The sequence below is a fragment of the Dermacentor silvarum genome, chromosome 11 (assembly GCF_013339745.2).
Source record: "Dermacentor silvarum isolate Dsil-2018 chromosome 11, BIME_Dsil_1.4, whole genome shotgun sequence".
NCBI lineage: Eukaryota > Metazoa > Arthropoda > Arachnida > Ixodida > Ixodidae > Dermacentor > Dermacentor silvarum.
In genome coordinates this window covers 26527506-26543827 of record NC_051164.1, presented here as the reverse complement: position 1 = coordinate 26543827, position 16322 = coordinate 26527506, and the positions used below count along the sequence as shown (strand labels likewise).

Sequence of the window (16322 nt, the reverse complement as noted above, 5' to 3'; positions counted from 1 at the left end):
TCTACTAGTGTGGCGAGATACGTCGGTTCCTGTTCTCCGTGTCAGCGTCGCAAACTCCCAACCTCTGCTCCTGCCGGCGAATTACTGCCTATTCTGTGTCCTGACGCACCATTTGAGGTTGTTCGTATCGACCTTTACGGGCCCCTTCCTGTTACTGCAGCTGGAAATCGGTGGATAGTGACCTGCCATCGACCATCTGATGCGCTACGCTGAGACAACATCAGTGATCACTGGCTCAGCTTCGGAGGTGCCGACTTCGTCCTTCAGCTATAATTCTGCGCCATGGTGCTCCTCGAGTACTGCTCAGCGACCGTGGAAAGGTCTTTCTCTCGCAACTTTTAAACGAAGTCCTGCGCGCCTCTGGTACCACCCACAAAACAGCGTCGAGTTACCATCCACAGACTAACGGCTTGACAGAGCGATTTCATCGCACGCTTGCCGCATGATCGCCGTATATATTCAGCCTGATCACAAGAATTGGGACAAGCTTCTACCGTTCGTCACTTTCGCCTACAACACGGCCGTTCAGCGTACCACCGGCTACTCGCCATTTTACTTAGTTTACGGACGGTCGCCTACTTCCCTTCTAGACGTTTCTTTCTTCGATGCTCCTGTCAATCCATCTGCATCGTCTAGCGAAGAATTCCTTTCACGACTCGCCCAGTGTCGCGAGCGGTGCTCGCGTCAACACGGCGGCCAGGCAACACGACCGGAAGATCATTTATGACACCCTCCATCGCGTTGTGTCCTTCCGACCTGGTGACGAAATACTTCTATTGACGCCCCTTCGCACGCCTGGTTTGTGCGACAAGTTCCAGCGGCGTTTCATCGGGCCATACGTAGTCCTGGAGCAGACATCACCCGTCAATTATCACGTGACTCCTGTTGTCGCCGCCACAGACCGCCGTTGTCGCAGCACCGAGGTCGTTCATGTCTCCCGCATGAAACCGTTCACGCGGCGGTCTTCGTCGCCTTGACTTGCGGCCAGGATGGCCGCTTCCACGTGGGGGGGGGGAAATTAGGTGTGGGCGTTTATTACGCCACGTCTTCTTCATCTGTATATTATCATCATCATCCTACGTTGCGCGATCCTCATCTTCAGTTATGTGTGATCATCATGATCGGGTGTTGCTTTTGCTGGTTCGCTGCCCAGTACTCGGGCCGAATAAACGTCGTGCCAACAGAGACGTCATATTGCAATTAATGTGGACGTCCAGCCCAAGACGTGGGATGTCATCGTGCCATGCGTAACCTTCGCTTACAACACGGCGGTGCAAGACAACACAGATCACCTCGTTCAAGATGGTTCATGCAGGAAACCGATGACTTCCCTGGACGCCATACTGCCGCAAGTCACCGACGAAGAGAATCTAGACGTCGCCACCTATCTCCAGCGCGCCGAAGAAGCCTGACAGGACGGCCGACTGAGCATCAAGAACCAGCAGAGGACAGACAGCCGACACTACAATCTTCAACGACGATAAGTCGTGTACCAGCCCGGCGACCATGTTTGGGTTTAGACCCCAATACGCCGACGCAGATTTAGCGAGAAACTTTGTGACGCTAATTCGGACCCTACAAGATCACCCAACGTATTGGCGCACTGGACTACGATATGAGGTCGCGCTGACGCCATTCGCAATGAAAGCAGCGCCACTCACGGAATTTGTGTCTATGCTGTGTGAATTAAGCCCCTCTACAAACGCTAACTCTCGAAATTTGTTTGTTGTTTCTCTTCGCTTCATGCTCTTTAATCTCTTGCGTTCGTGTTTGTAGCATCGTGTAGATCTGATTGTATACGCGACGCGAATTGTGCAGTAGTTTCTAGAAGACACGCCGGTACCATTGAATACTCTGGAAACTGCGATGACTGATGTATAAAACCGACGTGGTTGACTGGCAGGTCTGATTTTCGACTATCGCCGATTGTGTTTGCCACTATCGTTGTGCTTTGAGTGTAGCCCGTTTCTCTGCGCAGAGGTCAGCCCAATAAAGAGTTAGTTCCGCCATTCACAGTTTTGCTACTGTATTGTTGACCGTCGACCCTACCCCGTGACAATATTTAAATACTAAATTTTTTTTCTGCGCACCATTCAGTGATTCGAATCGCATGAATTTGTGACAATTCGCACGTTTGTACTCTTTTGTGTTCACATGTTTTCTTCAGTTGCTTTCCTTAGTTTAGCGCTCCCTCCCTAGACCTCGTGACTGCAGTATGTCACAAAATAATAAATGAAAATCAAAATATACGTGTACTCTGCCGGTTCGTTTAACAGAATAAGCTGTTATGGGCTCATTCTAATAGCAATTTCGGTTCGCGTTGTTGTCCGCCGCCGCCGCTACGCCCGAAATACGAAAAAAAAGTAGCCGGTCTCCGCCGGGATCCAACTCAGGCCCGCTGCGTGGGAGTCGGATACTTTACCACTGAGGCACGCAAGCGCTTACTGTCAGCGTCAGAAAAGGCCATATAAACGCGCCCTAGGGTGGCGCAGGCGCAGGACGACCCGAGCCTCCGCCAGTATGGTGGCGCCTGCAAAAACCGCGTCAACAGGCGCAGACGACGAGAAGCGATTCAGGTGAGGCGCACAAAACGCGATCCCGATGTGAGATGTGCGACCACGTATTCTCGGTACCTCTTCGGTGCACGTTATGGCGTCTCCTCGCAGGGTACGAACCGCTGCTGAAGAAGCGAATCGTAGAGCTACGTGCGTGGCTACAACCCAGCATCATCGGGCTCAGCAGACTGCTGTACGGAGAGCATTACAAACGACAGCTCGTCGTCGACGCCGGGCGGACAGTTGAGATCGCTCTCGTCAAAACGAGGCGAAGAGACTTTGCCGCGAAGACCCTGTTGTGCGTGGTGCTGAAATTGCTACCCTTAAGCCGCTCCACCAGCTGACGCTGTGACTGTGCTGCATGTGCCGCGCAGGCCTGTGACTTTTTGACGCTAAGGCATTGTTTTCGTGAATCTTCGCACGATCTAAAATCCAAAATAACCCATAATGTTCGTTTGACACTGGCTCTCTTCGATTATCTGTCCTGACAGTCCCGGACTGCCCGAAGCAGTGCTTTTAGCCAACGAGCGTTGCGCGTGCAGCTTCTCGGATAGTCCGGGACTGTCACAGACGGATAATCGAAGAGGCCCAGTAATACGCGTTACGTAATTAACTTTTACACTGACACGTCATTGCTGCTCGTCCGTTTCTGACGTGTATTAGTAGGCTAGTGAAGAATTCGCTAATAGGGCAATCACATTTTCGCTTTCAATGAATGTAGAAACCAAATACCATTGTAATCCGATTGATAATTCCTATTAGCAATCGGACTTTAATGACCATTAATTTCTATGGTAACCTAATTCGATCTTGCGAATGCAGTGTAAAGCAGTTTCGATGACAGCACCGTTTTTTGTAATCACTCTCGTCACATAACTTTTCCGTGGTGCCTTGGCCATTGTCGTCCTATCACGGCTAGAGAGCCATATTACAGGTAGACACTGCCAGGAATTGCAAAATGGTTGGTGGCAGAGCATGGGAACACAACTCTGAACTGGAGCGGCACTTCAGGGCAGCATCGTGCCTCGGGTCTCATTTTTGCCTATGTCTCGTAGAAGCACCACTCAAAGTAGCAGTGGGTGCTTCACCAATATGGTAACATGATTTATAAATCACCTTAAGCCATTGTTCTTTTGTAAGGTCGCCTTAAAACCAAGTGCGCAACGTCTTAAAACTTAACGTTCAAGGGATAGCGAGAACATTAAGAAGAATCTTGTATTTACTGCAGGCAGTAGAAGAGCAGAGAAACGCGTATGCCACCGTGTACATGGTCAGCTATCGTAAACGGAGTAAAGACGGCGTAGCAGGGTGTGTACTTACACGCTCGTTTCCGGACAAATCGTAAAACTCCTCGATGACGCTTTTCCAGCGTTCCCAGGTTCCCGAGGTATCCGAGTTGTTCCTTTCGAACACGTATCTCCTGGGTGGTGCGTGGTACGCTCCTAGCAGCGGTTGCATGATCTGGTGCTCGTAATTCAGCATCTCTTCGAATGTGACGCCATCTACGACGCCGCCACTGTAGTGGGCATAGAGCGTATCGAAGTAGGTCCGGTGCGCTGGAGATCCCAAGCCAAGCGCGAACGAATGGCGCTGTGTGTAGTCAATGCCGTCGGTAGGACGCGTGACAACCTGCACATTGATAAGTGACTCGAAGGAGCGCTAAATACGTCAAGCAATATATATATATATATATATATATATATATATATATATATATCTATATATATTGTACTGAAGAAGAACGAGCAGTATGCACTGCTTCAAGAAAGACGACGACAACGAGTTGGTCGAAGCCGTGTGCCTGTGTTGCCTGCGCTGTGTAACCTCTCGTTGCAGTGCTCTACGCTCTAATTAATTACACTAGAGTGCCTCTCTACATTTGGTGGAAGTGCTGGGCCCTTTACCGACCTGGAACTCCGCAGCCGGACGCTCCCTCCCGTCTCTGCCATGCCTGAGGACGCCGAACAGCCCGATCCTCCCCAGGCTTCGCCTGTTGTCTGCTCCGGTGCCCTACGCCACCGCGATCCTCCTGTCTTCAGTGGCGCCGACGATCATGACGTCGAGGATTGGCTCTCCTCATACGCCCGCGTAAGTGCGCACAACAAATGGGACGACAAGGATAAGCTGACTAACGTCAACTTCTATCTTTCTGGAGTCGCTCATCTCTGGTTCCGGAATCATGAATCCGACCTTACCACCTGGACTGCTTTTACTAATTATTTCAAAGAGGTCTTCGGTCGCCCTGCTGTGCGAAAGCTTCGTGCGGAACAACGCTTGCGTGGTCGCGCTCAGCAAAAGGGTGAAAACTTCACCAGCTACATTGAAGATGTCGTTGAGCTTTGTCGGCGCATCAACCCCACTATGCCAGAAAGTGACAAGATAAAGAATGTCATGAAAGGCATCGACGATGTTGCCTTCCAGATGCTCTTGGCGAAAAATCCTCGAACGGTTGACGAGGTGATCACCCTGTGCCAGAGCTACGACGAGCTCCGCAAACAACGCCTCACTACGCGCCGAGCTGCCGCGCCGGACGACACGATTTCGGCCCTCACCGACAGTTTCAATGCTGCTCCCGCCCACTCCGCGTTCCTCGACCAAGTCAAACAATTTGTTCGAGAGGAAGTGGCGCGTCAACTGTCCCTTTTGCCTGCTACCCGGTCGTCTGAGTCCTCCTTGTCTCCGGAACTACGTCGGGTCATACACGACCAAGTGAGCGACGCACTACCTCTCGCTCATCAGCCCCCTCCAGCGCCGGTTCCACTCACGTACGCTGCCGTCGTTGCCAGTCCAAGACCTCCGCCTGCAGTTTCACACTACACGCCCGCAAGCGGCTTCTACGCGTCGCCTTCTGCAGCTGCAAACTACGTGCCCAGAAGCGGCTTCTGCGCGCCTCCGCAGCCCCTACGTCTGGCTCAACATTGTGCACCCCAGCCTGGGCCCCCTGTTCACAATCCGTGGCGTACCCAGGACAATCGGCCGATCTGCTACGCGTGTGGCTTTGCTGGCCACGTGGCACGATTTTGCCGCCGGCGGGGTTGGTACCCTCCCGATACTGCGAGACCCGAAGGGAATACACCTGACTCTCAGCCCCGCTATGTTCCACCTGTTCCGCACTTCGCTTCCTCGTCTCCTGCTCCTCGAAGTTTCACCACTCGTCGGTCTCCCTCTCCCCGTCGACGTTCCCTGTCCCCCCTTGTCCGCCGCCCCCCCGCTGTGGAGGAAAACTAAAAGGCGCAGTTCCGGAGGCAAGAACTGCGATCTCATCGAACTGCTCAAGCCCTCGCTTATCCCCTGCGAACGTCATTGAAGTTTATGTGGAAGGTATCGCTGTTCACGCGCTTGTCGACACCGGTGCCGCGGTGTCAGTGATTGCCGACCAGCTTCGCCGTACGCTCCGAAAGGTCGCGACGCCGTTTTCCGCTATTTCGCTACGTACAGCAAGCGCTGAGCCAATTGAGCCTGTAGGAACTTGCACCGTCCGTGTCGCCATACAAGACAGTTTATATCACATTGAGTTTGTTGTTCTTCCCCGCTGCTCTCATGCCATCATTCTAGGATGGGACTTCCTCTCTTCTAATAGCGCAGTTATTGATTGTGCCCGTGCAGAACTTGCGCTTACTCCATTTTGCGGAAGTCTTTCTGAAGATTTGCCTCTTTCTTCTGCTAGAGTGTTCGTCGCCGCCGACACCGATATCCCTGCTTTCTCTTCCGCCCTTGTGCCCGTTTCCTGTGCTGCTTTCTACGATTCTACAGTTCTCTTCACGCCATCGAAACTTGCTGCACGCCGTCATCCCTTCTTGCTTCCCTTCGCCATCCTTCCCATTCGCCAGAGCTCCAGCGCACTTTACGTTACGAATCCGTTTTCGTGTCCATCAAGCCTACGACATGGCGAGTGCCTCGGGTCTGCTGACGAATTCGAGCCGAACTTTCTCTACGATGTGCCTGATGACTCGACTCCTCTTCAGGTTGACGCCATGGCTCTTCCTGTCTCTACGTCTGAGCCAGCATGTGACAGAACGTTTGCTCGGTGTATTGATCCGCAGCTCACTCCGAGTCAGCGCGCGCAGATCGTCGACCTCCTTACCCGATTTCGCACTTCTTTTGACCACCAACAACAATGTTTAGGGCGTACAGCTACAGTCGTTCATCACATCGACACCGGTAGCCATGTCCCACTACGACAGCGTCCATACCGTGTGTCCGCGACGGAGCGCCGTGTCATCGACGAGCACGTAGGCGACATGCTTCAACGCGGCGTGATACAGCCTTCCCACAGTCCTTGGGCCTCTCCAGTAGTGCTGGTGAAAAAGAAAGATGGGACAATTCGTTTTTGTGTGGACTATCGACGCCTGAACAAAATAACCCGGAAAGATGTCTATCCTCTCCCCCGTATCGACGACGCACTAGACTGCCTCCAAGGCGCTGAATTCTTTTCGTCCTTAGACTTACGATCTGGTTACTGGCAAGTCCCGGTGGCTGAGTCAGATCGCCCGAAAACGGCATTCGTTACGCCTGACGGCTTATATGAATTTACCGTGATGCCCTTTGGCCTGTGCAATGCGCCTGCCACATTTGAAAGAATGATGGATAACATCCTCCGCGGCCTCAAATGGCAGACATGCCTTTGTTACCTCGATGACATTGTCATCTTTTCCCCGGACTTTTCTTCTCACCTGCTCCGACTCGAACGCGTTCTCACTTGCCTCGCCGATGCTCGACTCCAGCTCAACATCAAGAAGTGCCGCTTCGCCGCCCGACAGCTAGTCATCCTTGGCCACGTTGTTTCGAAAGATGGTGTGCTTCCAGATCCTACCAAACTCCAAGCAGTCGCCGAATTCGCACGACCAAAGACCACCAAAGAACTCCGCAGCTTCATCGGATTGTGCTCATACTTTCGCCGTTTCATCCGCAACTTCGCCACCATAATAGCGCCTTTGACGCAGCTTCTCGCGGGTAACCACGACCTCTCGGCCTGCTCGCCACTTTGCGATGCCGCATTCACGACGCTGCGTCGTCTTCTAACCTCACCCCCGATTCTCCGTCATTTCGACCCCAGCGCACCGACAGAAATTCACACGGATGCTAGTGGTGTCGGCATTGGCGCTGTTCTTGCGCAACGAAAGACTGGCTTCGATGAATACGTCGTTGCTTACGCCAGCCGCGCTCTGACGAAAGCGGAAGCCAACTATTCCGTTACAGAAAAAGAATGCTTGGCTATCATTTGGGCCATAACTAAATTCCGCCCTTACCTCTACGGCCGCCCATTCGACGTAATAACTGACCATCATGCCCTCTGCTGGCTGTCGTCCTTAAAAGACCCTTCAGGTCGACTCGCTCGATGGGCGCTCCGCCTCCAAGAGTACGACATTCGAGTGCTGTACCGCTCTGGCCGTAAACATACGGACGCGGATGCCCTGTCCCGCTCCCCTATGCCAGGCCAGCCCAATTATTCGAAGGTACCGATATGCGAGTCCTCCCTCACCGCCACGGACATGCTTTCGGAGCAGCAGAAGGATCGATGGATTGTCTCTATGCTGGCTTTTCTGTCCAACCCATCAGCGCCTTCTTCTGACCGTACACTGCGTCGCCAAGCACACCACTTCGCTGTTCGTGACGGACTCCTTTACCGCCGTAACTACCTCTCGGACGGCCGCAAATGGTTACTCGTGGTCCCACGGCATCTACGTTCGGACATATGTGCAGCGTTTCACGATGACCCGCAATGCGCGCATGCAGGAGTACTAAAAACGTACGCACGCCTGCGAGTCCGTTATTACTGGCGCGGAATGTACCGATTCGTCCGCCGATATGTGCGCTCCTGCCTCGCTTGCCAACGCCGCAAGAATACCCCTTGTTCCTCAGCTGCCCCATTGCAACCCTTGCCTTGCCCAGGACGCGCCTTTGACCGCGTCGGAGTTGATCTTTACGGGCCCCTGCCGAGTACTTCAGACGGCAACCGCTGGGTGATTGTGGCAATAGACCATCTAACGCGTTACGCGGAAACTTCGCCTCTGCCCAGCGCATCAGCGCGTGATGTTGCATGGTTCCTTCTGCGTAACATCATACTTCGCCATGGAGCCCCCAGAGAATTGCTCAGCGACAGAGGCCGTGTGTTTCTCTCTGAGGTTATAGAAGCCCTACTCAAGGAATGCCACGTAATTCACCGCACCACTACTGCATACCACCCGCAGACTAATGGGATGACTGAGCGCTTTAACCGCACTCTTGGCGACATGTTATCCATGTACGTCGCATCTGACCAGACCAATTGGGACCGCGTTCTACCCTTCGTGACCTATGCTTACAACACCGCCGCACAGACCACTACGGGATTTTCCCCGTTCTTTCTTCTTTACGGACGCGAGCCTTCCTGCACAATGGATACCATCCTCCCGTATCGCCCTGACACAACGGAGTCTACTGCCCTGTCCGAAGCTGCTGCACACGCGGAAGAGTGCCGACAGCTCGCCCGCACATTTACTACGGAAGACCAGCAGCGACAGAAGCACCGTTGGGATACTTCCGCCTCTCCTGCACCCTATGCTCCTGACTCACTAGTCTGGCTTTGGGTTCCCGCCACCAGCCCTGGACTTTCAGCGAAACTCGTTTCCAAGTACCAGGGTCCCTACCGTGTGGTCAGTCAAACGTCTTCTGTGAACTACATGATAGAACCCCTTGAGCCACCTTCGGATAAGCGCCGCCGAGGGCGCGAAATCGTGCACGTTCAGCGGCTGAAGCCTTATTTCGACCCCCCTGTGCTCTCCTGCCCGTAGGTCGCCGGGACGGCTCCTTTTCTCCGGGGAGATAATTGTACCGAAGAAGAACGAGCAGTATGCACTGCTTCAAGAAAGACGACGACGACGAGTTGGTCGAAGCCGTGTGCCTGTGTTGCCTGCGCTGTGTAACCTCTCGTTGCAGTGCTCTACGCTCTAATTAATTACACTAGAGTGCCTCTCTACAATATATATATATATATATATATATATATATATATCGCATATTCCTATGCGAACAGTGCACATGCCGCGAAGACCCTGTTGTGCATGGTGCCCAAATTGGAGCTAGTCTTGAGGCGCTTCACCAGCTTAAGCTGTGACTGTGCTGCGAGTGCCACGCAGGCCTGTGACGTTATATATATGTATAATTATATATAATGCCACGAGCAATGTGACTGTGCGGCGTGGCACTCGCAGCACAGTCACAGCTTAAGCTGACCCGCCGTGGTTGCTCAGTGGCTATGGTGTTGGGCTGCTGAGCACGAGGTCGCGGGATCGAATCCCGGCCACGGCGGCCGCATTTCGATGGGGGCGAAATGCGAAAACACCCGTGTACTTAGATTTAGGTGCACGTTAAAGAACCCCAGGAGGTCTAAATTTCCGGAGTCCCCCACTACGGCGTGCCTCATAATCAGAACTGGTTTTGGCACGTAAAACCCCATAATTTTTTTTTTAGCTTAAGCTGGTGAAGCGCCTCAAGACTAGCTCCAATTTGGGCACCATGCTAAACAGGGTCTTCGCGGCATGTGCACTGCTCGCATAGGAATATCTGGTCGCCAAGTTACAGTCCTGTTCACCGTGCTGACCATTTGCCCTCACGACGCATTCTGCCCTCATAGACTGTTCCGCCGGTACGCTGTGCCTCGAGCTTCCTCTTCTTTGAGACATTCGCCCAGAACAACCGAACACCCTCTGCAAAACAGCCTTTGTTCACTTACCTCCAAAAGCCTAACCTTCGTGAAATTGGCCTCAACGGCAACCGTGCCTAATGGCGACTATGTTGTCGAACCTATTCTTGATGTCCTACTGGCGCGTGACATCTCTGTGCCACACTCCGTCGTAACCCTTGTGGAATTATGGCGTACAGAAGCCGCAGAATAACTCGATTCCGTCGATATAATGGAGAAAGGCTTTTAATTGTACTGATATGGGCCGTGAAGACCCTGCTAACAGGCGAGAGTCCCCATTTTCTCCTCTCGTGCTCGCCGACGCTTCTTTATCTTCTCTTCTTGTTCCGCCGGCGCTTCCAGTGAAAACAACACCCTTGCCGCTAATCGGATGTGCCTCCCCGTTATCAATTTTGGCTTGGCGAAGCAAGTGTTACCCGAAGGCATAGCGGTGGCCACGCTCCGGTGACTGACAACCGACTACGTCACTGCTTTTGCAGACGACGTGCCATGAACCTCGACGGCACATTACGTCCCATGGTCGCTCCGGACCTCACACTTGCCCAAGCAGCCGCCCTATATCGCTTTTTGCTTTCCTACCACGACATATTTGACACTGACAATCGGTCAGACACCCCTTATTAAGCATCGAATAAACATTAGTGATGCTGTTTCCATTCACCACCGACCGTATCACGTGTCCACGGAAGAGCGGCAAGTTATTCAGCAGGAAGAAAACGGAGATGCTCGCCAAAGGCATTGTTGAGCCTTCGTCCAGCTCTTGGGCGTCGCTGGTCGGGCTTGTTAAAAAGAAAGATGGCACGTGGCGTTTCTGCGTTGATTACTGCCACCTAAACCGAATAACTAAAGATGACGTTTACCCTTTAATACGAATCGATGACGCTCTTGATTGTCTTCACGGTGCCAAATGCTTTTCGTCCATAGACCTTCGATCTGGTTATTGGCAGATTTCCGTAGATGAAAGACCGCTTTCGTAACTCCTGATGGCATCTACCAAATCAAGGTTCTGCCGTTTGGTCTATGCAATGCCCCCGCCACGTTCGAACGGATGATGCTCTCTGCTTCAAGGTTTCAAATGCTCAGCTTGCCTTTGTTACCTCGACGACGTCTTTGTGTTTTCTCCTACATTTGAGACGTATTTTGAGTGCGTCGCAGCTATCCTTGACGTCTTCCACAAGGCTGGGCTCTAATTAAGCTCATGGAAGTGCCACTTAGGGTGCCGACTAATTGCAGTGCTAGGTCATCTCGTTGATGCTTCTGGTACACAGCCTGACCAGGAGAAGGTTCGAGCAGTAACGGCTTTTCTTGTACTTAGTCTGTCAAAGACGTCCGGAGTTTTGCTGGGCTTCATTCTTATTTTAGACGGTTCGTGAAAGATTTTGCAGCAATTGCTTGACCACTCACTGAACTTCTAAAGAAAGACGTGTCTTTTACGTGGGGTTCCCTTCAGGCTGCCGCATTTTTATGCCTCATCACGATTCTCACCAATCCACCTGTCTTGGCCCACTTTGACCCGTCCGTACCTACAAAGGTCCGGGACGATGCCAGTGGTTATGGGATCGGAGCCGTCTTAGGGCAACTCCAACATGGACACGACCGTGTTATAGCCTACGCAAGTCGACTTCTGACAACTGCAGAGCGCAACTATTCGATTAATGAGCACGAATGTCTTGCTCTCGTCTGGGCTGATTGACTGTTCGGCCCATATTTATATGGCCAACCCTTTTCAGTAATCACAGACCATCATGCGCTGTTGGCTTTCGTCGCTCAAAGATCCTACTTGCCGGCTCGGTCGGGAGGCCCTCCGACTACAAGAATATACCTACACAGTGACTTATAAATCGGGACGCCAACACCAGGACGAAGACTGCCTCTCTCGCTACCCGGTCGAAGAGCCGACCGCTATGTGTGATACTGATACAGACGCCTGCGTTCGCTTTGTTTTCCAACTGATCCGTGTCGCCGACGAGCAGCGCCGTGACACGTCCTTGCATGTCATCGTTGACCGCCTGGAATAGTCACTTCCCGAAAGTTCGCTTCGCTTATTCATACTTCACGATGGCGTACTCTACCGCCACAACGTTCACCCCGACGGCCCAGCATTACTTCTTGTGATCCCTAAACACCTTCGCTCGGCTGTTCTCCACGAACTTCACGACCTCCCCACTGCCGGTCACATCGGTGTGTCACGTACCTACGACCGGATCCGCCGACGCTTCTTTTGGCCAGGGCTTGCTCGCTCCATTCGAAGATACGCAGCAGCATGTGATAAATGCCAGCAACGGAAGACACCATCGACGCTCCCTGCCAGGTACCTTTAACCACTCGACATTCCCGCGGAGCCATTCTTTCGGGCTGGTTTGGACTGATTTCGCTCTTTTCCTCTATCTACCTTTGGAAACAGGTGCATCGCTATGGCCACGGATTACGCCACGCGCTATGCCATCACCCTAGCTCTTTCTACAAGCTGCCCCACATATGTCGCCGATTTTCATCTACACGACGTGATTTTGTTACACGGAGCTCCACGACAACATTTCATAGACCTTGGCCGGAAATTCCTATCAAACCCTATTGCAGATATCCTGCAGTCTTGTAGAACAAGGCACATGCTATCCAAGTCATGCCAGCCGCAGACGAACGACCTCACGGAGAGTCTGAATCGCACTCTCACAGATATGCTCGCGACGTACGTCTCTTCACACCGCACTGACTGGGAGCTCGCTCTACCGCTTGTCACGTTAGCGTATAATTCCTCACGCCACGACACAGCTGGTTATAATAATAATAATAATAATAATAATAATAATAATAATAATAATAATAATAATAATAATAATAATAATAATAATAATAATTTCATTTCCATCAACTTGGTGGAGGAGGCTGCAAGTAAAAGCTGCTCCAGTAGAGGCAGCTTGACGAGGCCGGCAGCCCCCTTTTATTCCCCATTTTCTCTTCTGTTCGGCCGAAAACCAGCACTGCCCCTCGACACAACCCTCCCTGTTCACGCGGCACCGACCAGTTAATATGCATTTGACGCCATCGCCCGCGATTTCCACGCAAGGGAAATTGCCCGTGACCGCCTTCTGAACTCCCAAGAGAGTCAAAGGAGTTTGTATGACGGTGACACCACGACGTGCACCTCCCACCTGGTTCGTTGGTGCTTCTGTGGTCTTTGTGGATCATGGATCATTCTTCTGTGGTCCTTGAAGAACATGGATCCTTGTGGGACACCTATGTTCTTAAATTGGGCCGGGTTCCTAACCCCGTTTAAATGTCAAAGTCGCGGTCCGCCAGAAAGCTAACTCTGTTGCATATTCGCTCTCCGGGACCCGCTCCTATTATCGTCCGCAGAATATGGTCATGCGTTGCCGTATCTGTAGCAGCATCAACGTCGAAGAGGACGAGGAAACGGCGTTTTTAGGCCATTGCCTAAAAACGAAGCGGGTGCGTGGCTCATCTCACGAACGGCCCGTGCTAGGCATCTTCGAGTTTCATGTCACCGAGAGGAATGCCCTTCAGCTAGAGCCTTCTGGTAAGTAAAAATATACTCTTGCTTATTGTTGTTCGTCGTCATCACTGATATTGCCCGCCATCAGATTGGTGACCACGGACAACGGACATCGCTGACGACAACTGCAACCTGTGACAGCCATCGAAGTGCCCCTGCACACAGCGCGACGTGCCACACCACCTAGATGCACAGGGGCACGCCCAGCACCACCTAGATAGCACAAGGCCTGTTCAAGCCGATCAAAGACGTCATGCTAGCTGGCCCGACTGCCATAGAATCTAATGGGGATGCTCCGAACTAAGCAGTGGGGATTTCGACGTCACCGCTTTTGTCACGCAAGGCTTGGCAATGGAAATATCGGGCCAGGTAGCATGATGTCATGGATCGGAGTGAGCAGGCCTTGTGCTATCTAGGTGGTGCTGGGCGTGCCCTCACTTTAGCTGAGGTTACCCCAGTCAGGCGCGGATCCAGGGGGGATGTCCGGATGTCCTGACCCCCCCCCCCCCCCTCAGATTTCTGTATCGCCCCCTCGCTGATAGGGGGATGGCCCTGTAAAAAAAGTATGGCCACCAGCATTCTTCAAAATTATTTTTCGTGAGTACCAGTGGTGTCAGCCATGTAGAAGTAAAGGTAGCTCGCTCACAAGCTTAGTTGTACTCCGTAGGGGTGTGGTGTCGCGAAGTTGCCGTAGTTAATTTTTCTCATGAACACCTCGGACCTCCTGGCGCCGGCCGTGCCTTACTCGCCCCGTCGGTGGCGTCGAATGAACGAGGGGAAGTCCCTTTTGCCAAGCACGCCGATGTCCGCGCGAGCGCCTTCGCGCCTGATCAACTTAGTTCCGCATTGGGGTGTCATCGGTTCCGCGACCAACCTGCTTAATGAAAGAGATCTCTCGCTGAAGTGTTCATATATAACTAATAACAACTAACAACTAAACTAAGAACTACGCATAGGCAACTTTTTTTAACTGTAGCACTCATTGTGATCACAGTTACACGTTAACAATATACAGTACGAGCACAGTACCGTTCGTACGCTACAAGTTTTTCATTGTAACTTCGCAGTTTTATTGTCGTACATTAAGCATAGGAAGCTCGAAGCTGCCGGATCCATTTATTTGAGTGGGCGTTCTCGCGGAGCGGGGTGAAGCCTCGAGCAGCGGCTGCGAAGTGGGGGAGCGTGACGTCAGCGGCCAACGCCAGCGCGCGGGCCTTGGATGGCGTCGCGTGGTTAGCGAAACGGGAGCGGATGCGCGCCTTGTGTAAAAGGATGACGTCGCGTGGGAAACAAAACATGAAGACGCTGGCTCGCGCTCACGGCTACTACGCCACATCGTTCTTCTTGTAGGTGGCGTCGTGAGTCTTCATGCGCGGTGATTCGCATATCGCAAACTACCAGCGTAGTGGTTGCCGCGTTGAAACGAAGGTGTCTCAGCCGAACACAAAGAATCTTCTTAAGGAAATCAAGGTGTCCCAACAGAACTCCAAAGACGGACCCGTGCTTACGCATTTATAACGAACCTGCGACAGACCATCCCAAATTTTATTTTAAGAAACAATACAGGTTGATATACCGGGTGTTCAAAATTAAGCTTTATGGTTTTCTTAAATATGGCACTGGGAGGCACGTGAAGACCACCTGCGCAAATAAGTTGCGTGGCCAGGGGGACACAAAGTGAGATAATTATCGCTGTCAGCAACCGAATTAACTAAAATTGAATAATTAACTTTTTATTGACTGCAGTAAGTGTGTATGTTTGTATTCAAAAGTTAGAGGCAGTCGTGTTTCTGCACAGTTTCACTTGGAAGAATTCTTCTAGCATGTCTATGATCCGCGATATCCAACTCCAAATTTTAATTGTCGTTCGCATGATTACGCATGCAAGAGAGTGAGGATCGGCGCAAAGCTCCTCCCTGTTGTGACGCGGCTGTTGGGTGCGGCGTTTAGTCCGACAACGCGGCGGAGGCATTGGCAAAGATAATAACTGCCCCCCTTCCCCTCAGAGCTGGCGAAAAAAAAAAAAAACATCGAAGAACCTGTAACCGCTGTCGTAACACGCGACCGCGCAGCCTGTAAAGATGGCGGCAGCTGCCATGCCGAGATAATGGCGCGAGCGGAGAAGCCGGAGGGCAGTGCGCGTGCGTAATGGTGACTAGACGACCGGGCATTGTCCTTGTTTGGGCTATGCAAATAAAGTGACTGCTGATTTCCAAGTATTGTAAGTTTTATTGAAATCAAAAGCAACAACTGCACCATCAACAGCAGAAACCTTTTTAGCTATGCTAACGAATATTTCATACTGCCGCTTTAACTTTGGTGTTGTCATGCACAAATCTCATGACAACACTTCACCCATCAATATGTCAATGCCCTAAAAATGTTCAAAATGCCTCCCTTCCACAGCAACGCAAAGCATAAACCGCTCTCGAGTCGAGTCGATAACTCTGTGCAGCACAATTGAAATTTGGAGTCGGATATTTCGGAGCACGAACACGCTAGAATAATTCTTCCGACTGATACTGTGTAGAAACACGACTGCCTCTAAGTTTTCAGTACAAACATACAT

At 51.9% G+C, this 16322-nt stretch overlaps 1 protein-coding gene across 1 annotated transcript in view; it reads right to left on the bottom strand.

Annotated features, from left to right (window-relative positions):
* Positions 1-1370: 1370 nt before the first annotated feature.
* LOC125941271 (uncharacterized) overlaps positions 1371-16322 on the bottom strand; it is a 37275-nt gene continuing 22323 nt past the window's right edge. The window contains exons 5-6 of the mRNA XM_049658252.1: positions 3876-4184; positions 1371-1424 (exon numbers count right to left, since the gene is read on the bottom strand). Coding sequence (XP_049514209.1) covers positions 1371-1424; positions 3876-4184 — 363 coding nt within the window. The remainder of the gene's footprint in view (positions 1425-3875; positions 4185-16322) is intronic.